This window comes from Saimiri boliviensis, chromosome 3 (genome assembly GCF_048565385.1).
Source record: "Saimiri boliviensis isolate mSaiBol1 chromosome 3, mSaiBol1.pri, whole genome shotgun sequence".
Lineage (NCBI taxonomy): Eukaryota > Metazoa > Chordata > Mammalia > Primates > Cebidae > Saimiri > Saimiri boliviensis.
The window spans coordinates 119269657-119294038 of NC_133451.1; the positions used below are offsets into that span (position 1 = coordinate 119269657).

The window sequence follows — 24382 nt, forward strand, 5'->3', positions numbered from 1 at the left end:
GGAGCGTGAGGATGGAGTGGGGAGGCCAGCTCTCTGGGCTTTGAGGAAGAGTTTTGGAGGCACCACTTCTCAGCATGCAGTGAGCGGAAGTGGGGCAGGACAGGGGGACCAGAGGGCACAGTGAATCTATGGCATGTGGCCCCGATCTCAGTGTTCACTGTGCACGGACTCCATACTAGGCATTTACTTTCTCTTTTTTGAGACAGAGTCTCGTTCTGTAGCTCAGGCTGGAGTACAGCGGTGCAATCTCGGCTCACTGCAACCTCCAGCTCCCTGGTTCAACCAGCTCCCCTACCTCAGCCTCCCAAGTAGCTGGGATTACAGGTGCACACCACAACGCCCAGATAAGTTTTTTTGTATTTTTAGTAGAGACGGGGTTTCACCATGTTGGCCAGACTGGTCTCAAACTCCTGACCTCAGGTGATCTGCCTGCCTAGGCCTCCCAAAGTGCAGGGATTACAGGCGTGAGCCACCACGGGCAGTCAGCATTTAATTTCTGTCCAGTAAGAACTGGTAGAGAATCAGGGATTTGAAAGGGCCTAGTCTGGAAATTTTCAATGAGTGAAAATAAGTGAGCAAAATTGCATTTATACTAAAATATAATTCTTTCTCTCTGCTCCCTAGTGGGATAGACTCTTGAGGCAGTTTCCAGTTAGAATGTCATTTTAGATGCTTTCCATGATGGCAGATGGGTAAGTACTAGGCTCTGCAGGGAAGAACAGTAAACATTGTGCACCTAAAACCAGGGAATACTCGGTAGAAGAGATCTCATTTCGTTGGGATGAATAAAACTCAATAAAAGTCCACAGTACCCAGTGAAGGAGCAGAAAGCTTAGGCTTTCATCAAGCAGAGAAGAGGGCTAGTGAGAAAGGACTATACTCAACTAGGTTTTATTACTGGAGTTTCCCAAAAGATTTGGACCAAATTTCCAATTCAGGTATTATTAGAGATCATCAAAATTCAAGCCTCTTAACTGGTTTACACCAAATTACCCAACCTTCTAGCCTAAAACCCACGTGTTTAGATGGTTCCACAGGTATGTTTCTGTACAACAACCAATTCTCCAAATGGTAACCGTGTTAGAAGCCAGAATGCTCAGCCTCCAGCATGCGTACCTTGTACAGAGATAAGACTCAAGGTTTGGGCTGGTGAAGAGCCCAGAGCACAAGAGTTCCACATTACGTCATAATTGGCTTTGTGTGGGACAGTGTGTGTCAGTGGGTGAAACCAGGCACAGGAGAGAGAAGGGTTTTGTGTCATAACAACGTAGCAACAGATCGCCCACAAGTTACTCAAAACTGTGGGACTGCGGGGAGGGTGTGCTGGTCTCAGAGCAGAGGTGGAAGCTTGCCCCTTGTCCAGCCTCCAGAAAATGTCCACAGCAGATCTGATGGAGAGCCTCAGGGAAGAACTCAGCTGCTTCATCTGCTTGGACTATTTCAGCAGCCCAGTGACCACCGAGTGTGGGCACAGCTTCTGTCTGGTGTGTCTCCTGAGGAGCTGGGAGGAACACAGCACGCCTTTGTCTTGTCCTGAGTGCTGGAGGACCCTGGAGGGCCCGCATTTCCAGCCCAACGAGCGTCTGGGGAGGCTGGCCACCATCGGCCGGCAGCTCCGGTCCCAGGTGCTGCAGAGCGAGGATGAGCCAGGCAGCCACGGGAGGACGCCCGTCGCCACCAAGGCGCTGTCCGACGACGAGCAGGGTGGCAGCGCCTTCGCGGCCCAGAGCCATGGTGGAAACAGAGGGCATCTGTCCAGCGAGGCTGAGGAGCAGCACAGAGTAAGACAGCTGCTCAGCAGGAACCCCGAACTCAGCCCAGGCTCCCCCGAGGACCTTCCTAGCGTCCTCTGTGGGGGACAGTCCTGGGTGCTCTCCCAGTACCACATCGCAGACTTGGGCGGGTCCTGCTGCCACCTGGTACCCTGCTCATTCACCACAAAGAGTTTGTTTCTATTGCAGGAGAAACTTCAGGAAATCCTAAACCTTTTGCGTAAAAGGAGAAAGGAAGCTCAGGCTGTGTTAGCCCACGAGAAGGAGAGAGTGATACTGTGCAAGGTCAGTGTCTGTTTGACTTTTGGGGCCTGTATAAGACCCCATGAGGGGAACTGAAGGGAAATTTAGCAAAATATTAGAAAAAAGCACACATTTTTCCAGGTTCATCCCTAAAATATGCAGCCTCCTTCCACTGGGCTGCCTACTTCTGACTGTCCTTGTGGGAATCTCAAGGCTCAGCTCAAACTTCCCCACCTCTAGGAAGAGCCCTTTGTGCAGCTAGACAACATTGTGGCTTCCTCTACGATGGCTCTGATATAATTATTTAAAACAAAGGTGATACTTATCAACATATAACAAGATGGAAAGCAAGTTAAAAAAGAAATATCTTGGCCGGGCGCAGTGGATCACGCTTGTAATCCCAGCACTTTGGGAGGCTGAGGCGGGCGGATCACGAGCTCAGGAGTTGGAGACCAGCCTGGCCAACATGGTGAAACCTCCATCTCTAATTAAAATAGAAAAATTAGCTGGGCGTGGTGGTGCTCACCTGCAGCATGCCACTACTTGGGAGGCTGAGGCAGGAGAATCGATTTAACCCGGGATGCAGAGGTTGCAGTGAGCAAGATCTCACCACTGCATTCCAGCCTTGGAGGCAGAGTGACTCCGTCTCAAAATAAATAAATAAATGAAAAAGAAATATCTCAAAAGCATTGAGGGAAAGATGCAAATTAAAAAGTAATAAAGAGAAAGATACAAAAGCAAAATCGTGGTTTAAATTATACCTGATGAATGCTCAAGGTCACTCCTGGATTTGGATTTTAGCTCCATAGCAGTCACAGCAAAGGACTACATTTTTTTAAAATTGCATTTTAGGTTTTGGGGTACATGTGAAGAACATGCAGGATTGTTGCATAGGTACACACATGGCAGTATGATTTGCTGCCTTCCCCTCCTTCACCTGTATCTGGCATTTCTCCCCATGCTCTCTCTCCCCACCTCCCCACCCCCCAGGACTAAATATTTAATTAGATATTTTTTTAAACTGTGTTTCTGATTCTCCCAATAGACTTTGAACTTTTTTTTTTTTTTTTTTTGAGACAGAGTCTTGCTCTGTTGCCAGGCTGGAGTGCACTGGTGCAATCCTGACTCACAGCAACCTCCACCACCCAGATTCAAGCGATTCCCCTGCCTCAGCCTCCAGAGTAGCAGGGACTACAGGCATGCGCCACCACACCTGGCTAATTTTCTGTATTTTAGTTGAGATGGGGGTTTCACCATGTTGGCCAGGATGGTCTTGATCTCCTGATCTCATGATCCACTCGCCTTGGCCTCCCAAAGTGCTGGGATTACAGGCGTGAGCCACCGAGCCTGACTGACTTTTAATTCCTTTTTTTTTTTTTTCTTTAAAGACGGGATTTCACCATGTTGGTCAGGCTGTCTTGAACTCCCAACCTCAGGTGATCTGCCCACCTTGGCCTCCAAAGTGCTTGGATTTCAGGCGTGAGCCACCACATCCAGTCCCGACTTTTAAGTCTTAAGTGAGAGTATTTGCCTTGTATATTTCTATTCCTTGTTGGTTATCCAACACCCTACTTTTATTGAATAAATATTTGTTGAATGAATGTCACACATTTTTCATAATTTTTCTTAATTTTGCTTTATTTTTATCATAGTCCTGATCACGACCTGTCATTTATTATTCATTTTTGGTTTTCTCAACTAGAATGACAGCCTCCTGGGAATAGAGATTTTGGTTTTGTTTACTTACGTATCTATAGTGCACATACCTCCGAAAACATCAATGTCTCCCTTGGCTTATCAATAGAATACATGTGTTATGTGTTGGATTTCAGGAATTGTTACCATGAAACTCTAGGACTTGGCCGGGTGTGGTGGCTCATGTCTGTAATCCCAGCACTTTGGGAGGCCGAGGCGGGCAGATCATGAGGTCAAGAGATCGAGACCATCCTGGCCAACAGGGCGAAACCCCATCTCTACTGAAAATAGCTGGGTGTGGTGGTGCATGCCTGTAGTCCCAGCTACTTGGGAGGCTGAGGCAGGAGAATCACTTAAACCTGCGAGGCGGAGATTGCAGTGAGCCGAGATTGCACCACTGAACTCCAGCCTGGTGACAGAGCGAGACTCTGTCTCAAAAAAAAAAAAAAAAAAAGAAAGAAAGAAAGAAACTCTAGGACTTGGAAGGATTAAAAATCTACAGACAAGGACATTTCTCTTATACTAATTTTGTTTCGTGTGTGTGTTTGTGTGTCTGTGTGTATGTCTGTGTGTGTGTATGTCTCTGTATGTGTGGTATGTGTGTGTGTTTTGGCAGGAAGAAACAAAGACTTGTAAACAGGTTGTTGTGTCAGAATACATGAAAATGCACCAGTTCCTGAAGGAGGAGGAGCAGCTGCAACTCCAGCTCCTAGAACAGGAAGAGAGAGAGAACATGCGGAAACTGAGTAGCAACGAGACCAGACTGACCCAGCAGATCAGAAGCCTAAGCAAAATGATTGGACAGATTGAGTCCAAAAGTCAAAGCTCGGCTTTGGAGACTCTTGAGGTGAGAATAGAATTCATGAGAGCAATGGGAAAAATCATAGAATCATGTAGTACTTCAAGCCATGGGAAACAATGTTTTCTTTATTCATCTTAAAAGCTAAGTTCTGGTCCCAAAGTAGTTTTCCTAAATAATTAGTATTCTATATGTCAATAAAGACTTATAGAACTTAGAGAGAGAGAGAGAATGAGAAACCAAGCCTGAGGATGGCTTCAATTTCTTCTATACCTGCCTCTCTGCAACCTCAGCTGTGGTAATTTTTTTAAGGTTTATTATGTATATTTACTATGTGCTGGGCATATTAAATTTAATCTTCACAAAGACCGTTATGATATGAACTCTAGATGATTGTCATCTACAGGATGGGTTAACAGCAGCACTGATTTAATAATTCACGCCTGTGGTACTAAAGCCATCTGTTTGTCGGATAGTTAATAGATGGGAGAGGCTGGGCGTGGTGGCTCACACCTGTAATCTTAGCACCTCGGGAGGCCGAGACAGGCGGATCACAAGGTCAACAGATTGAGACCATCCTGACCAACATGGTGAAACCCCGTCTCTGCTAATATATATATGTATATGTCTTTGGCTAGAGTCACAGAGAAAAAAAAATATATATGCAAATTAACAGCTGGGTGAGGTGGCTCACGCCTGTATCCCAGCATTTTGGGAGGCTGAGGCAGGCAGATCATGAGGTCAGGAGATTGAGACCATCCTGGCCAACATGGTGAAACCCCTACTAAAAGCCCAAAAAAGTAAGCTGGGCGTGGTGGCACGCACCTGTAGTCCCAGCTACTCTGGAGGCTGAGGCAGAAGAATCGCTTGAACCAGCGAGGCGGAGGTTGCGGTGAGCCGAGATCGCGCCACCATTCCAGCCTGGGTGACAGAGCAAGACTCCCTCAAACAAATAACAAAAATAGACAGAAGAGCCCCCTGTTCTGTGCAGGGAGCTCCAATTCCTTGCCCTCTAGGCTACTGTGTTCCTCAGCACCTTCTTCTTCTTTTTTTTTTTTTTTTTTTTGAGACGGAGTTTTGCTCTTGTTACCCAGGCTGGAGTGCAATGGCGCGATCTCGGCTCACCGCAACCTCCGCCTCCTGGGTTCAGGCAATTCTCCTGCCTCAGCCTCCTGAGTAGCTGGGATTACAGGCATGCGCCACCATGCCCACCTAATTTTTTGTATTTTCTAGTAGAGACGGGGTTTCACCATGTGGACCAGGAGGGTCTCGATCTTTTGACCTCGTGATCCACCCGCCTCGGCCTCCCAAAGTGCTGGGATTACAGGCTTGAGCCACCGCCCCCGGCTCTCAGCACCTTCTTAAACATAAGCCCTGTGACCCGACTCCAGCGTCAGGTCTCTTTTGTAGACTGGTTCCACAGAATGCTGCTGCTTCATCTAGTGCCCTCCCAATGCACCACCGCAGCTGGCACTGGCCCGGTGATCCTCAGCTGTCACCGGGCATCTCTGCCTCTCGCTGGATGGTGAATGAGAGTCACAGGTTGGCTCGTTTGTAGAGCAGGTTCCCTGGACAAAGCGATGCTAGGAGAGAAAGAAATGGACGAGGTGTTCTTTACTCACTGTGAGAAACATCCTGTGTTCACCACAGCACATGCCTGAAAGAAACTGGGGGTGCTGTCTTTGCTGCACGTGCTCCCACTCATGGTGTGCTGCGTGGGAGGCAGATTCTGTGAACTTTGCAAAGGACTGGATGCAAAATGACTTTCGTCTGTGCTACGATCAAAGCGCACCACGCTAACCTTCTTTCTTTTTCACCCTCAGGAAGTGAGAGGAGCCCTGGAAAGGTAGGCTTTCCCTCTGTTCAGCTATGCAAGCTGCGGGTGAGTGGCGCTGATGGCCAGTTTGGGTGGTGATGGGGGTCTGTGCTGTTGCTGGGGGAGAGATGAGACCGACTCTCTGGGTGGCGAGGCCACGCGGTCTGAGCTGTGGAGTGAATCTCACTGCTGTCTTGTAGGAGCCAGCCACTCCTGCTTCAGTGTCCGGAGGCCACCACCACAGAGCTGAGTCTGTGCCGCATCACGGGAATGAAGGACATGCTAAGAAAATTCAGCAGTAAGTCAGCCTGATTTATTACACCTCTGGGGCTACAGAATTCACTTTAGCTTACGTTCTTCCAGTATCAAACATTCACTATCTGGCCGGGTGCCTTGGCTCACACCTGTAATCCCAGCACTTTGGGAGGCAGAGGCGGCAGATCATGAGGTCAGGAGTTGAGACCATCCTGGACATGGTGAAACCCTGTCTCTACTGAAAATGCAAAAATTAGCTGGGTGTGGTGGGGCAGGCCTGTGGTCCCAGCTACTCGGGAGGCTGAGGCAGGAGAATCGCTTGAATCTTGTAGGCAGAGGTTGCAGTGAGCCAAGATTGTGCCACTGCACTATAGCCTGGTGACAGAGTGAGACTCTGTCTCAAAAACATAAACATAAATAAATATTCACTCTCTGACACTAGGCTCTTGGTTAAAGTATCGGGGACAGCACAGAACATCAGTGAGGGCTGGGGCCACAGGCTGTCTTTGAACATGAGCAAAGAGAAGCAGTGAGAGGTTTCCTCTGGCTTTGTTTTCTGTCTAAGGGGTCCTGGTTCTTTCTTTGTGGGTTTTGTAATTCTGTTTCTTCTGTCCCCCCTTGCATGGGCAGACACACCCCCTCATGCAGGGGTGTCTATATTTCTAACTCCATTCTGTTAGGATAAAAGATGACCTAAGTCGGGTACAGTGGCCTCACGCCTGCAATCCCAGCACTTTGGGAGGCCGAGGCAGGCAGATCTCAAGGTCAGGAGGTCGAGAGCAGCCTGGCCAACACGGTGAAACAGCGCTTCTACTAAAAATACGAAGATTAGCTGTGTGTGGTGGTGGTTCCTATAATCCCAGGTACTTGGGAGGCTGAGGTGGGAGAATCACTTGAACCCGGAAGGCAGAGGTTGCAGTGAGCTGAGACTGTGCCACTGCACTCCAGCCTGAGCAATAAGAGCAAAACTCTGTCTCAAAGGAAAAGAAAGCTGATTTATATTCTAAAATCCAGCCAGGCCTGGTAGCTCACACCTATAATCCTAGCACTTTGGGAGGCCAAGGCGGGTAGATCATGAGGTCAAGAGATCAAGACCGTCTTGGCCAACATGGTGAAACCCTGTCTCTACTAAAAATACAAAAAATAGCTGGATGGGGTGGTGTGCACCTGTAGTCCCAGCTACTCAGGAGGCTGAGGCGGGAGAATCGCTTGAACCCGGAGGCGGAGGTTGCAGTGAGCCGAGATCAGGCCCCTGCACTCCAGCCTGGGGATGGAGTAAGACTCTGTTTCAAACAAACAACAAACAAATGGAAACTTGGAGGGAGGGGAGAGAAAATAAACAAACAAACAAACGATTCTAAAACCCCAGTGAGGGAGCATTCAACAAACAGTTCCTGTGCAATGCTCCAGGGATTTAGATGGAGTATGGCTGACACCGAGAGAGGTCAACACGAGCGCTTAGCTTTTATCTGGCTGACAATCTGACCTTCCCAGGAAGGCAAGGAGCTTTGAACTCAGGAGCGTTTAATAAAGCCCTGCCATGGGCCCCTAGGCTATTAGGCGCTGAGCTTACTCACAATGATAAATAAAGCAGGCGCCTTTGCTTTTGTAGAATTTTCAGTGAAATTGAGGAGACAGGCATTAATCACACAGATAATCAGTTATGGTAAGATCTGGTCTATAAATAAAAGTATGAAATGGTATGATTGTGTACCTGATCTTGTCTGGACAGTGAGTGGAAGTTGGAGGCCTCAGTCAGGCATGGTGGCTCATGCCTGTAATCCCAGCACTTTGGGAGGCTGAGGTGGGTGCATCACCCGAGGTCAGGAGTTCAAGACCAACCTGACCAGCATGATGAATCTCCATCTCTACTAAAAATACAAAAAACTTGGCCAGACACAGTGGCTCATGCCTGTAATCCCAGCACTCTGGGAGGCCAACGTGGATGAATCATGAAGTAAGTCAGGAGTTTGAGACCAGCCTGGCAAAACCCCGACTCTACTAAAAATATAAAAATTAGCCAGGTGTGGTGGTGGGCACCTGTAACCCCAGCTACTTGGGAAGGTGAAGCAGGAGAATCGCTTGAACCTGGAAGGTGGAGGTTGCAGTGAGCCGAGATGGAGCCATTGCAGTCCAGCCTGGACAATAAGAGCAAGACTCCATCTCAAAAAAGAAAGAAAGAAAGAAAGAAGAAAGGAAAGAAAAGAAAGAAAGGAAGGAAGGAAGGAAGGAAAGAAAGAAAGAAAGAAAAAGAAAGAAAGAAAGAAAGAAAGAAAGAAAAAGAAAGAAAGAAAACTAAGCTAACTGGGTGTGGTGGCAGGCACCTGTATCCCAGGTCCTGGAGGCTGAGGCAGGAGAATCACTTGAACCTGGGAGAGGAGGTTGCAGTGAGCCAAGATCGCGCCATTGCACTTCAGCTTGGGCAACAAGAGCAAAACTCTGTCTAAAAAAAAAGGAGACCTTGTATGTGACTGTCCGTTCACAGTGTGTGTGCTTCATCGGATGGCCGCGGTGCTGCACTGAACTCCCAGGAAGCTGCGTTTGTCAGGACATCATGAACAAAGCTGATTGGGGACTGTGTAATCTTGGCGAAGTTCCCTGACCTTCGTGAACCTGTTTTCTTTTTTGTAAAAATGATAGAAAAGCATGCTGGCATTGAATTAACGAGATAACGTATAGAAAACGTTTGGCCATTAGAAGTTCAGTCAAAGGTAACTGCTATTTCTCTCCCAAACTGAAGAACCAGAACCCCCCATGGCTAAGAGGAATGCAGACAACAAAGGGTGTCCCTGTGTGGAAACACAGCTTGGAGTTCTAAGGGTGTCTTGTAACAGGGCGACTTGTATTGCACCCACAGGATTCTCCTCCCCATCTCAGGCAGGCGAAGGCTCCTCCACGTGGCTCTTCTCTCCATTTAGAGCTTCACGCTGTGTGTTGTGAACAGTGAAAGAAGGGCTCAGAAATTCTGTTCTAAACCAAATGTGTGTATGTGTGTAGAGAGAGAGAGACAGAGAGATAGGGAGAGACTGAGTCTCACCCTGTCACCCAGGCTAGAGTGCAGTGGTGCAATCTTGGCTCGCTGCAACCTCCACTTCCTGGGTTCAAGCAATTCTCATGCCTCAGCCTCTTGAGTAGCCAGGAGTATAGGCACGTGCCACCACACCCGGCCTAGGTTTTGTATTTTTGTTAGAGACGCGGTTTCACCATGTTGGCCAGGCTGGTCTCGAACTCCTGATCTTGTGATCTGCCTTTCTTGCCCTCCCAAAGTGTTGCATTACAGGCATGAGCCACCGCACCCAGCCCCAAATTACATTTTAAAAACCAGGACTAAATATTCAGAATTCAATGTAAATTTCACCTAGGTAAGAGGTTTTTCAGTCGTGCCCAAGGAAAATTTCTTCTTTCTTCCTCTTGCAGCGGACATAACGCTGGACCCAGCCACAGCCAATCCCTACCTGGTGTTGTCCGAGGATCTGAAGAGTGTGAAGTACGGGGGAAGCAGACAGCAGCTGCCCGACAACCCGGAAAGATTTGACCAGTCTGCCACGGTGCTGGGTGCTCAGGTCTTCACCAGCGGGCGGCACTACTGGGAGGTGGAGGTGGGGAGCAAGACAGAGTGGGAGGTGGGCATCTGCAAGGACTCCGTGAGCAGAAAGGGGAACCTCCCCAAGCCGCCCGGGGACCTCTTCTCGCTCATCGGCTTAAAAATTGGAGATGATTACAGTCTGTGGGTCTCCTCACCTCTGAAAGGCCAGCACGTCAGAGAGCCGGTGTGTAAGGTCGGCGTGTTCTTGGACTATGAATCCGGACATATCGCGTTCTACAACGGTACGGACGAGTCCCTCATCTACAGCTTCCCACCGACCTCCTTCCAGGACGCACTCAGGCCTATCTTTTCCCCCTGCCTCCCAAATGAAGGCACAAACACAGACCCTCTCACCATCTGCTCGCGGAACAGCCACGCCTGAGGGTGTGCCCTTGAGCCCTCCAGAGGGCTAGGTCTGAGACCAAGATATAATAACTATTGAAATGATGAAGCCATCCACAGTGTGAACGTCAGGTGATCTGAAAGAAACCCCCACCCACCCCAAGAGTTTCCGTTAACTTGCTCCCACAACGAACAGACAAATCTCACACTCAGCTTCAACAGCAATAGAAGACAGCTGAGCATATTGTGTCTTTAACTAAACGTATCCTCTAGACTATCCCATGTATGTGCTGGTCACTCAAATATTGAGCCCCTGTTACCATGAATCACACTGCCATCAGCTGCATTTATAAACGTAGGTCACTCCTGAAGCGTATTTAATGATTTGAGTCAACCTATGCTGTTCCAATGTGTCTTTGTCCTGGGTGTGGAGCTCGGCATGCTGGGGCGAGTCCAGTCCATCTGGGGAGCTGAGACACGGGCACACCTTTCCAGGGCGCCAGCGAGGGGCTCAGTCTCCATCCTTCTCTCCAAAGCCCGTTTCCTCCCCATGCATGAGCCTGCAGTGTTTGTACTCAGGAAGGCCGACATGTTCAGAGCACTGCAAATATTTGTGTGAATATTATACCATTCATGTTTCCATAGTCACAAGAGGCTGGAACCTCTGTTAATGTGTTAAAAGGTGACAGAATGGCTGGGGGAGGTGGCATTTCCTAGTACCATCCGCTGACCACCTTCTCTTGCACTTAGGACAGACACAATGTCCATGTGCTTCCTTCCTTTTAAAGGGTATCTACTATTAGAAACACTGGTCTGGGAGAAGGGAGGCCAGCCACAGGAGTGGGAGAGGCCCTGTGTCTCCTGGGCAATGTTTCTAAAAGTGCCGCTGCTCTCCTTCGTAAGCAACTCTTGCCCAGCCTAACCCCAGGGTCTCTTCCTATTAGGCTGGAACCCCTGAAGGCCTCTGCCTCCAAGGGCTGCCCAACACTCTCCTCCCCGTCCTTTTTGGAAGAGGAACTCAGAAGTGCATGCATTGTCATCTGGAGCTGCTGACCATCCCTTTGTGCTCCCACATGTGGGCCACTCATTTGAGTCTCTGCAATTTGTATCATGCACAGTGTAGAAGCTACCACTCTTTCCTGCTGCCCAAGAAAAACCAGATGAGATGCAGGAGTGTCCCCAAACAGGAACGTGTGCCTGATCGATGTCAGCAGTGTGAATTGGGTCCTCCCGCTCCGGATGAGCTCAGCTTCACTGCAGGGTACTGTAAGTGAGGGCTGGAAAATCTCTGTGTAAGAAACAGTATCACTCGAGGAAGTCTTAAGCCTTTTTAGAGCAGTTTTAGGTTCACGGCAAAATTGAGAGAAACGTACAGAGATTTCCTATAAACTGCAGGCAACCTTCCCCATGGTCACCTTCACCCACTAGAGTGGTACATTTGTTAGAACTGATGAGCCTAGACGGGTACATCTTTATTATACAAAGTCCAGGATTCACATTGGGGTTCACCGGTGGGCACAATGTGTTTCAGAAGTGCTGCACATTCCTTGGGTTTTGACAAGTGTGTAATTACATGTATCCACCACTATAGCATCGTACTGAGTAGTTTCTCTGCCCTAAAAATCCTGTGTGCTCTGTCTATTCATCCTTCTCTCCCTAGTAACCCCTGGCAACCATTGATCTTTATAATGTCTGCAGAGCTGTGCCTTTTCGAGAACACCATATAGTTGGAATCATACAGTATGTCGCTGACATGTTTTGTACAGGAATTCAGTGAATATTCCTTCCGACCAGGATAGACCACTTCCTTGCCTACATTTTCTGCTGTGAGACATCCTCACAGTCTTCTCCATTTTGCTCTTAATGTGGGAGAATGATTCCAGTTTCTTACCATCTGTCCAAGAATACCCAGAGATGCCTGACAACTGAAAACAGCTTATGTTTAATAGCTTGATAGGCTACGGATCCGATGGCGTATCTCCCTAAGGAGGATCCAATCAGATCGCTCATATAAAAATGCATTCAGTTCTGCTAGTCACTTGTTTTGAAAATGCAGATTTGTTCCAATGCAAACAATCAGAGAACAATTCAAGCATAATGAGAATTTCATGTTTGTGTATGCATGATTTCAGCCATGAAAAACACTAGGTGAGCAGAGACAAGTGCACTTAGCTGAATCCAGCTGCACAGGAGGGCATAAAACACTCACACTCACACGCACGCACAGGCAGACACCCCTCAGCATCTGCCAGCCACCTCAGTTCACCGCCCGTGTGATGAGCCACACGCACGCACGCACGTTTGGTGTGACAGCTTTCTGTCTGATTTCCTTTCTTCTCTGTCCCTCCTGCAAACCCTCCTTCTACCACTTCAGAATAACTCATAGGCTATAATCCTTCTGACGCCCACTTTCACCAGCAAACTTCAGATCTTTTTCAAGGTAAAGTGCCATATTTATTGTAGTATTTATGTACTTCTTGACCGTTTAACAAGTATAAAGCTGTGCTATAGTGTTTATTAGGTTCCTTTTTTTTTTTTTGACTCCAGGTTGGAGCGCAGTGGCGCAATCTCGGCTCACCGCAACTTCCGCCTCCTGGGTTCAAGCAATTCTTCCACCTCAGACTCCCAAGTAGCTGGGATTACAGGTGCCCGCCACCACGCCTGGCTAATTTTTTTGTATTTTTAGTAGAGACAGGGTTTCACCATGGTGGCCAGGATGGTCTCGATTTCCTGACCTCGTGATCTGCCCACCTCGGCCTCCCAAAGTGCTGAGATTACAGCTTGAGCCACCGCGCCTAGCCGGTTCCTTCTTTGGAAACTGACAATGGCCCTAAGTGTTTTTGTGGGGGGAACAACAACCAAGAATCAGCCAATCACACACAGCCAGATAGCAACCAGTCACAGACGACCAACTAGGAATCAATTTTAAAAAGCCAACCAGCAACTGATCACAAACAGCCAACTAGCAATTAATCATAAAAGCCAACCAGCAGCTGAGCGCGGTGGCTCATGCCTGTAATCCCAGCACTTTGGGAGACCGAGGCGGGTGGATCACAAGGTCAACAGATCGAGACCATCCTGGCCAACATGGTGAAACCCTGTCTCTACTTTAAAAAAAAAAAAAAAAATGGCTGGACATGGTGGCACTTGCCTGTAGTCCCAGCTACTCGGGAGGCTGAGGCAGGAGAATTGCTTGAACCCGGGAGGCGGAAGTTGCAGTGAGCCAAGATAGTGCCACTGCACTCCAGCCTGGCGCCTGGCAACAGAACAAGACTCTGTCTCAAAAAAAAACAAAAAACAAAAAAAAAACCAAAAAAAAACAAAAAACAAAGAACCAGCAACCAATTAAGAAAGGCAAACTAGTAAGCAGTCACTAACAATCAACTAGTAGTCAATCACAAACAGCCAACTACGACTGGTCACAAACAGCCAACTAGCTGCTAGTTATATAAGCAGGGACTTTTCCCAGGATCACACTCAAATAGGGCAGACGCCTGGCTGGAGTCAGTCCAATAATTCCTGTCCTTTCATGGTCAGCCTATAAAAGCTTGCTGTTGGCCAGGCGTGGTGGCTCGTACTTCTAATCCCAGGACTCTGGGAGGCTGAGGCAGGTGGATCATGAGGCCAGGAGTTCAAGACCAGCCTGGCCAACACATTGAAACCCCATCTCTACTGAAAATACAGAAATTAGCTGGGAGTGGTGGTGGGTACTGCAGTCCCAGCTACTCAGGAGGCTGAGGCAGGAGAATCGCTTGAACCTAGAAGGCAGAGGTTGCAGTGAGCTGAAATTGCACCACTGCACTCTAGTCTAGGCGAAAGACCTGTCTGAAAAAAAAAAAAAAAAGAGAAAGAAAAAAAAAAGCTCACTCTGCTGGAGCAGACCTCTCTGAACGTCTTCTGCATGTCCAAGTGCTGCAGACTCATGAACGCCTTAATGCTCAAATAAACTCTGTTAAGAGTATTTTGTCTAGCCGGGTGTAGTGGCTCAAGCCTGTAATCCCAGCACTTTGGGAGACCGAGGCAGGTGGATTATGAGGTCGAGAGATCGAGACCATCCTGGTCAACATGGTAAAACCCTGTCTCTACTAAAAATACAAAAAATTAGCTGGGCATGGTGGTGCGTGCCTGTAATCCCAGCTACTCAGGAGGCTGAGGCAGGAGAATTGCCTGAACCCAGGAGGCGGAGGTTGCGGTGAGCCAAGATAGTGCCACTGCACTCCAGCCTGGGTAACAAGAGCGAAACTCCGTCTCAAAAAAAAAAAGAGTATTTTGTCTAAACTTTTTCTTTTCATGGAAGCTTTCTTTGGAAGGACTAATTTGAGCCTCTTGGTGTCTAGATCTCCCCTCTCTGGGAGAAGGGTGGGCTCACTATCCCCTCACATCATGTCTGGTAAGAGGGGCTTCAGGCCCCTGTGACAACTGACTGTGCATCCATGGAGCTTGTGGTTACACAATGGGGCAGCGTCTGCCTTACACCTGAGAAAAGCTGGCAGCCGGCTGCAGTGCTCTGAAATGCATGAGCAATGCTAAATGTTGTGTATCTGCCACAACAGCTTGCAATAACCATTTAGAATGGTGCAGGTCCTGAGAAGAGAGACCTGTGGATGAGATTAAGGGCAGAAGCAGAGAGGAAAGAAGAGGCTGCTCTCCTGGCTGTGAACATGGGAATAAGGGACCACCAGCCAAGGAATGCAGGCAGCCTCTAGAGGCTGGGAAAGGCATGGAGACAACTCCTCCGCTCGTTTTCCAGAAGGAACGCAGACCTGCCTACACCCACTCTTAATCTAGTCAAAATAACATCAGACCTCTGAGACCTCCAGAATTGTGAGACAATAAATTTGTGGGTTTTTTGTTGTTATTGCTTGGTGGGGTGGTTTGTGATGGAGTCTTGCTCTGTCACCCAGGCTGGAGTGCAGTGGTGTGATCTTGGCTCACTGCAACCTGCAACTCTCCGGTCTAAGCAATTCTCCTGCCTCAGCCTCCTGAGTAGCTGGGATTACAGGCATGTGCCACCACATCCACCTAATTTTTGTATTTTTAGTGGAGATGGTGTTTCACCACGTTGGTCAAGATGGTCTCAAACTCCTGACCTTGTGATCCGCCGACCTTGGCCTCCCAAAGTGCTGGGATTACAGGTGTGAGCCACGGTGCCCGACCATCTGCTGTTTTAAACCATAAAATGCGTGATGGTTTGTTAGACTAGCTGTAGAACACTAACACAGATCAAAGATATAAGCAGAGGAGAAGGGGAAGAAGAGGGAAAGTCCTTCAATTCTTCTTGGAAAGCAAGGCACACAGTCACAAGGCACACAGTCACAAGGCTCACAGTCACAAGGCACACAGTCACAAGGCTCATAGTCACAAGGCTCACAGTCACACCGAGTGCAAATTTGCCTCCAGGGGCTGAGGCCAAGCTTGTTCAGGACCAGGGCAAAAGCACCTTGAAGTGCTGAACCCACTGTGCCCAAGTCACGGCCAGCACAGGGAGGCTCACTTCCAGCAGACGTGCCCTGCCGGCTCCACCAGGGACACGGGCTGTCTGCTATTGGCAAAATCTTCTTTGTCTGTGAGTAAAATGATGTTGTTTACAGGCAAAGCTGAAAGCATAAAAGATTTTCGATAAACTCCTAAGGACTCATTACAATTGGGATCAATATTTTGCAGTCTGGTTTGGGTAGCTTCCTTCTATGATTAGAGGGTGAATCCCGGGATGTCGTGTTAAAATAGGAAGAGGTGCCATGTGAAAAGGCTACAGGATTCTCTAAGCTGAGTGGAAGAACCGGCTGAAAGAGCTCAGTGGGTTCGTGTAACTTTGTCTTGTGATGAAGTCAGTAGGTGAAAAGTTGGGAAATATTTTTTCCTCCTCCTCTGTCTCATTTCTTTTCTATTTTTCTGCCTGAATTTGAATATAGATTTCACGTATTTAAACAGAAATGCGCTCTATCCTCTTTGTATACTGATCTCTTTTATTCGTCCATTCTTCACTTTTGTTTCTTCCTGGTGACTTACAGGCAGGATGGAAGTCAGGCAGAGCTGACGGCATCCCGAGTCCCTCACTTTCCAGTCAGGTGGCCCCGGGCCTGGGTCTGGCGGCTTGTGAATGTAGCACAAATGTTGCCTTTTGTCTGGTCCTTCTTTCATAGAGTAGATCGTAGCAATTGGCACTCACATACACACTTTTCTTTTTTTTTTGAGATGGAGTTTCACTCTTGTTGCCCAGGCTGGAGTGTAATGTCACAATCTTGGCTTACTACAACCTCTGCCTCCCTGGTTCAAGCTATTCTCCTGCCTCAGCCTCCTGAGTAGCTGGGATTACAGGCATGCACCACTATGCTTGGCTAATTTTGTATTTTTAGTAGAGATGGGGTTTCTCCATGTTGGTCAGGCTGGTCTCAAACTCCCAACCTCAGGTGATCTGCCTGCCTCAGCCTCCCAAAGTGCTGGGATTAAAGGTGTGAGTCCCCCCCCGCCCCCCCCACATTTTTATTCTAGAATATAGCCTTAGAAAATCCTGTTGAAGGTTCAAGCCAAGAAGACACTTCTATGCCAATTAATCCTAAAACCACCCTTGCAGAATTAAAAATAATGAGAGAACTCTAACATAACCAACTTAATCTTGCTTTTAACCTCACCTACTAACTTCTTTTTGTTTTGCTTATTATAGCACAGAGGCCAATGTAAATACGAGGGGAATGTAGTTATAGTTAAACTTGGAGTCCAGGGAAACTGATCCCCCTTCTTGTCTGGAGATTAAAGGTACATTCATAAAAACAGATCAGAACTATGGTAGGGGATTAAACTTCGCTAAGGACGAGGGCTGAAACAGCCACCCACCATTGCTGAGAGATCATTAAACTCTTTCTTTGCTGCAGTAACTGTTGTCCTTGGTCCCAGCATGGGTGACCCATGCCTGTAACTTCAGCATTTTAGGAGGCCGAGGCAGGAGGATCACTTGAGTCCAGGTACCGGAGACCAGTCCAGGCAACATAGTGAGATCTCGTTTCTCCAAAAAATGTTTTAAAAATTAGCTGGAGGCTGCACGTAGTGGCTCTCACCTGTAATCCCAAGACTTTGGGAGGCCAAGGCGGGTGGATCACTTGAGGTCAGGACTTTGAGGCCAACCTGGCCAACATGGTAAAATCCCGTCTCTATTAAAAATACAAAAAAATTAGCTGGGTGTGGTGGGTGTGCCTGTAGTCCCAGCTACTTGGGAGGCTGAGGCAGGAGAAACTGCTTGAACCAGGAGGTGGAGGTTGCAGTGAGCCAGGATCATTCCACTGCATTCCAGCCTGGGCGACAGAGCAAGACTCCATCTCAAAAAATTGTAATAATAATAATAATAATAAAAATTAGCTGGGTGTGGTGGTGAATGCCTGTAGCTCCAGATATTTGGGAGGCTGAGGTGTGAGTTCAAGGCTGTGGTGAGCCATGATTGCACCACCGTACTCCAGTCTGGGTGACAGGGAGACTCTATCTCAAAAATAAATAAATTAATTAAATACCTTCCACTCTCCTTGGATTTTTGGGGGGGTCAGTGGAAGAACCTGTCAGTCTGTGACAATCTCACAATATTGGCTATTGGTGACTTTTGTGATCTGGATGGTCAAAGAGAAAAATGGCTCCAGAAAAACCCAACAGGTACCTGTTTAATTAGAAAAAGGGAAATTAGTATGAATATATGCCTACTGTTTACTAGGTGCTGATTAAAGTGTTAGTTATCTACAAATATTTCATTTCTTTACCATGTTCATAGTTATACCAAAATGTAGGTTTAATTGTCAAATAGCACAGTCTCTAGCATCTGGCATAACTTAGGCTCTTGATAAATGCTAGGTATTTGCAATAAGAGTGTACATTGAATCTTTATTTTGCTTTTTAGAAAGTGGTGGATTTCAGACCATTTTCTTAACCTTTTCAAGCCTCATTTATTCAACTGATCTTTTACTCAGTATCTGCAGTGGGTCTACCACTGACCTGCCCTGAAGGTACAACAGATACAAGACTAACTCCCTTCTTTGCAGAGAAAACCACAGCCTTTAGCTTCTTCCCTGTCAAAATCTGAATAGTACCCATCTTGCCGCATGCTGTGAGGATTAAATGAGATAAATTTTTATGAGAGTGCTTCACTTTTAGAGGAAACTCAATAAATGTTAATTTCTTGCTTTCCCTAGTGGCAGCCTAGGGGGAAGGAGATTTCTCAGTTGGGAAACCTTTATTTGTGCTTCCAAATAATATTAACACTGCCTTGGGGGGCGACTGGCTCTGAATAATAAGCACGTGAACAATATTAGAATGAACTCCATGGATTGGTGAAAATTATAGTGAGATTTTGATCAATATTCAACCTTTGGCAGTAATCTTATTATAAGAATAATTCTAGTATAATCAATTTTATTGTTTGGTGAGATGTGCTAAAAATCTCCCCGTTGATGGAGACAAGGAGAGAAATGGTGGAGATTTTGAATTTCCTTGTATTCATGACCTTGGGTAACTCCTGTCAAATGTGCTGAAGAGGGTAAAACGTTCCTTAGTTAAGTATCACTGTGACCATTGATTCACAATTGGTCGGACTAAAGTTCTCTCTGTTTTTTGTTTTGTTTTGTTTTGTTTTGTTTTGAGGTGGAGTTTCACTCTTACTACCCAGGCTGGAGTGCAATGGCACGATCTCGGCTCACCGCAACATCTGCCTCCCGGGTTCAAGCCATTCTTCTGCCTCAGCCTCCCCAGTAGCTGGGACTAGAGGTGTGTGCCACCAAGCCCCACTAATTTTTGTATTTTTAGTATTTTTAGTAGAGATGGGTTTTCACCATGTTGGTCAGGCTGGTCTTGAACTTCTGACCTCAAGTGATCCACTCGCCTTGGCCTCCCAAAGTTTTGGGATTACAGCCATGTGCCACTGTGCCAGGCCTGGACCAAAGGTCTTTTAACAGAGTGAATAGTCTTAACTTGTGTGAAACTACGCTGCAGTCTCCTCTAAAGGTGTGCTTGCTTCTTTGGCGAATTTATAAGGAAGTCCCCACAGCTCTCATGACAGGGACTGAGCAGAGGATTGCTGTTAATTCTCTTAGAACACCCGCAGTTGAACAAAATGGGATTACTGGTACCAGTGGCAACAAGGAAACCACACTGTGGGGACCCATGGGATGTCTCGGGGAAAGGGTGATAGAATGGGCTTGTGATGGGCTCTAGGTTCTGCTAGGAGATTTTGAGTGAGTCATCAGTGAAACATGGTTTTTCTCTGGTGCCGTCAGAAAATGGAGATTCTGCGATAAAGCATCCTAATGATTTCTATCTAGGAGGCAGGAGGAAGACAGGAGAGCTTAAGCTGTAACCCTCAGAGGCAGCTGTTCCCGTTAGCGGAAGAATGGGATGTTGAGGCAGTTTTATGGTTTGCACAGCGGTCTTGTTTTAATCTGTGCTCAGACATGTGTATGGAATGGTCTTGTTTTTTTTTTTTTTTTTTTTTTTTTTGAGACGGAGTTTCGCTCTTGTTACCCAGGCTGGAGTGCAATGGCGCGATCTCGGCTCACCACAACCTCCGCCTCGTGGGTTCAGGCAATTCTCCTGCCTCAGCCTCCTGAGTAGCTGGGATTACAGGCACGCGCCACCATGCCCAGCTAATTTTTTGTATTTTTAGTAGAGACGGGGTTTCACTATGTTGACCGGGATGGTCTCGATCTCTCGACCTCGTGATCCACCCGCCTCGCCTCCCAAAGTGCTGGGATTACAGGCTTGAGCCACTGCACCCGGCCGGTCTTGTTGTTTTTTTAAGACAGAGTCTCACTCTGTCACCAGACTGGAGTGCAGTGGCGCAATCTCAGCTCACCGCAACCGCCGCCTCCTGGGTTCAAGCGATTCTCCTGCCTCAGCCTCCTGAGTAGCTGGGATTACAGGCGTGCGCCATCACACCCAGCTAATTTTTGTATTTTTAATAGAGACGGGGTTTCACTATTTTTGCCAGGCTGGTCTCAAACTCCTGGCCTCAGGCAATCTGCCCCTCTCAGCCTCCCAAGGTGCTGGGATTATAGGTGTGGGCCACTGTGCCTGGCCATAAAGCACCTCTTCAACATGAACTGGGTCAGGCACTAATTTTTTATTTTTAGTAGCCCCGTGTTGTGGTGGGCACCTGTAATCCCAGCTACTTGGGAGGCTGAGGCGGGAGAACTGTCTGAACCCGGGAGGCAGAGGTTGCAGTGAGCTGAGATCACACCATTGTACTCCAGCCTGGGCTACAGAGCAAGACTCTGTCTCAAAAAACAACAAAAACTTGGGTTGTTTGAGGCAGCTCTGCGTTGACCCTAGTTCCTTCCCGCTGTCTGTTCTTCCATCCACTGCCATTCTGTGCAGTTCCCGCAGGAAGCCATGGCATTAAAGAGCTGGGGGTTGGACAGGCATTGTGCCAGGAGCAGAAGGGAATGCTCCCTGGAGTTCAGAAAACAAAACAAAAACAAAACACACTCCAACACAAACAAACGACCTGAGGGCAGTCAAGACTGAAAAGTTTAGAATTTTCACAACGTTGTGTACCCTACTGTACTGTTTCCTGAGACCATGATAATGAAGTTTTCAATAGAGGGCTTAAAAATACAGAAATTGTGCCTGGGCACAGGGGCTCACGCCTGTCATCCCAGCACTTTGGGAGTACTTTGGGAAGCCGAGACCGGCGGATCACCTGAGGTTCAGAAGTTCGAGACCAGCCTGACCAACATGGAGAAACCCTGTCTCTACTAAAAACACAAAATTAGCCGGGCATGGTGGCACATGCCTGTTAATAATCCCAGCTGAGAGGGGACACCCCGCTCCCCTCCTCCCACTTCCTGGCCTCCACCTCCTCCTCCCCTCAGGATGGGAAGGAGGGTGAAAAAGAAAAAATAAAATAAAATACCAAAGACCTGAGAAAATGACTCCCTTTTCCGTTCCCAGCATCTCTGTTATCTGTAAGCCTTAAAAAGGCTTCAAATGAATGTGATCCCTGTCAGCTGGAGCCTAGCACCAGGTGCCGCCCCCACGTCTGCAGGGCCTGGCTCCCTTCTGGAAACACCTCTGCCAACTCAGGATTCACTGCCTTTGCCTTGCCTCTGTAAGCCCCTCCCCTGCCTGTTCCCGCTTGCACTGCATGTGAATGAGCAAATCAGTGAAGCCAAAAGATTGTAAGGTCTGATGTCCGGCCAATAGATAATGACACGGTCTCGCCTCAGTTTCCCCTTCAGTGTTGTAAGCCTATAAAACAGGAGAGAAGCTGCTGGGGGGCTTGGTGAACGAGGGTGTTGCCCCCCAGCTCCTGGCCGCACGAAAAGCTGCTTCCTTCCTCAGATCCGTGTTCGAGAGGTTCATTTCTCGCCGCACCTGCTTCACAGCTACTCAGGAGGCTGAGGCAGAAGAATCACTTGAACCCGGAAAGCGGAGGTTGCAGTGAGCCAATATCGTGCCATTGCACTCCAGCCTTGGCAACAAGAGCGAAACTCCACCTCAAAAAAAAAAAAAATTGTTTCTTGAATGCAAATATGTTTAATACTAATACATTGCCCAATTCACATATTTAAACTTTATTTTTTGTACCAAATCGGGTCACCCCACAGTTAGATTTAGAGTCATTTTTTTGAGTTGTGCTTGAGGGGAGAAAATGTGTTTGGTGTTGCTGAAGAGCCATCCCAACACAGAGCTCTTCAGAGACGGGAATTCCACACAGGAAAGGATTTTCCAGCCAAAAGTGTTTAAAATACGCCTCCTCCTGGCCCCCATCATTGCTACAAATCTGTAGGAATACCGATCACACACAGAGAAAAGAACTAACTGGGAGTCACTGCAGACCAGAGAGCTCAGCTGAGAAAAGGGGGACACTGGGGGGCTCACAGCACTGTGGATGCAACACTGACGGACACGAGAATCCCAAGAGCAGGAGGCTCGGAGCTGCTGTATTAGCAAACATCAAAATTTACAGGTGTCAGAAACAGCCCTGAAGGAAGACGTGGACAACCCTGCCAGACGCCGCTGGGGAGGCTCCCTGTGGACCCGGGCCAGGACCTGGCCAGGAAGAACTGAGACGCCGCCATCAACCACGTCTTTGGAGAAAAGTCTACACCAGAGCTTACTATATTCCTACGTTAGTAAAACAAAAACAAAAACAAAAACAAAAACAAAAACAAAGTGTGTGTGTGGTTTTTTTTTTTTGGGTAAGTAACATTGCAAAGTAAACATTTTATCATGTTCATTATACAAAAGGAATGATTTCAACTATTTGTTTGAAATCCATTTTCAACACCCAAAAGCCTGTAGGTTCTGTTTTCTAAATGATAGGACAAGGGAAGAAACGTTACCCCCATCTCCTTGTGCAATCTTGAGGAGCCATGCTCAGAATAAATTCGATGAAACATTTAGATGTATTAGATATGAGACACTTTTGCTTCTCAGGCTGAGAAGGTTCTTTGCATTGAAACTGAGACCAAGCTAGCTGAAGACAAAAACGATCTACCTAAATATATCTTAATGCTATTATTATGAAAACTAGGGGCAGGTGTGGTGCCTTACACCTGTAATCCCAGCACTTCGGGAGGCCAAGGCAGGCAAATCATTTGAGGTCAGAGGTTTGAGACCAGCCTGGCCAACATGGTGAAACCCTGTCTCTACTAAAAAAATTCAAAAAATTAGCCGGGCATGGTGGCGTGTGCCTGTAATCCCAGCTACTTGGAGGCTGAGGTAGGAGAGTCGCTTGAACCCAGGAGGTAGAGTTTGCAGTGAGCCGAGGTCATGCCATGGCACTCCAGCTTAGGTGACAGAGCAAGACTCCATCTCAAAAAAAAAAAAAAAAAAAAAAAAAAGGACTCAATTCATCTCAATTCATAATAATCAGTGAAAGTCAATTTAATTCTTTTTTTTTTTTCTTGTTCTTTCACGTTTCTTTTATTTTATTTTATTTTATTTTATTTTATTGCATTTTAGGTTTCGGGGTACATGCGATGAACATGCAAGATTGTTGCATAGGTACACACATGGCAGTGTGGTTTGCTGCCTTCCATCCCCTCACCTGTATCTGTCATTTCTCCCCATGCTATCTCTTCCCACTTCCCCACCCCCCGCCCCTCCCCCATTTCCCCCCAATGGACCCCAGTGTGTAGTGCTCCCCTCCCTGTGTCCATGTGTTCTCATTGTTCAACACCCGCCTATGAGTGAGAATATACGGTGTTTGATTTTCTGCTCTTGTGTCAGTTTGCTGAGAATGATGGTTTTCAGGTTCATCCATGTCCCTACAAAGGACGTGAACTCATCGTTTTTGATGGCTGTGTAATAATCCATGGTGTATATGTACCACATTTTCCCTATCCAGTCGATCATCGTTGGGCATTTGGGTTGGTTCCAGGTCTTTGCTATTGTAAACAGTGCTGCAATGAACATTCGTGTGCACATGTCCTTGTAGTAGAATGATTTATAATCCTTTGGATATATACCCAGTAATGGGATTGCTGGATCAAATGGGATTTCTATTTTTAGGTCCTTGAGGAATCGCCACACTGTCTTCCACAATGGTTGAACTAATTTACATTCCCACCAACAGTGTAAAAGTGTTCCTATTTCTCCACATCCTCTCCAGCATCTGTCGTTTCCCGATTTTTTAATGATCGCCATTCTAACTGGTGTGAGATGGTATCTCAATGTGGTTTTGATTTGCATTTCTCTGATGACCAGTGATGATGAGCATTTTTTCATGTGTTTGTTGGCCTCCTGTATGTCTTCTTTTGTAAAGTATCTGTTCATGTCCTTTGCCCATTTTTGAATGGGCTTGTTTGTTTTTTTCTTGTAGATCTGCTTTAGTTCTTTGTAGATTCTGGATATCAGCCCCTTGTCAGATGGGTAGGCTGCAAAAATTTTTTCCCATT

At 47.3% G+C, this 24382-nt stretch overlaps 1 protein-coding gene across 1 annotated transcript; it reads left to right on the plus strand.

Annotated features, from left to right (window-relative positions):
- Nucleotides 1–1256: 1256 nt before the first annotated feature.
- Nucleotides 1257–10900, plus strand: TRIML1 (tripartite motif family like 1). Its single transcript, XM_003933817.4, has 6 exons — nt 1257–1781; nt 1962–2057; nt 4327–4557; nt 6333–6355; nt 6526–6623; nt 9998–10900. The coding sequence occupies exons 1-6, from the start codon at nt 1374–1376 to the stop codon at nt 10546–10548; spliced, it is 1407 nt and encodes a 468-aa protein (XP_003933866.3). The 5' UTR covers nt 1257–1373; the 3' UTR covers nt 10549–10900.
- The last annotated feature ends 13482 nt before the right edge of the window (nt 10901–24382 follow it).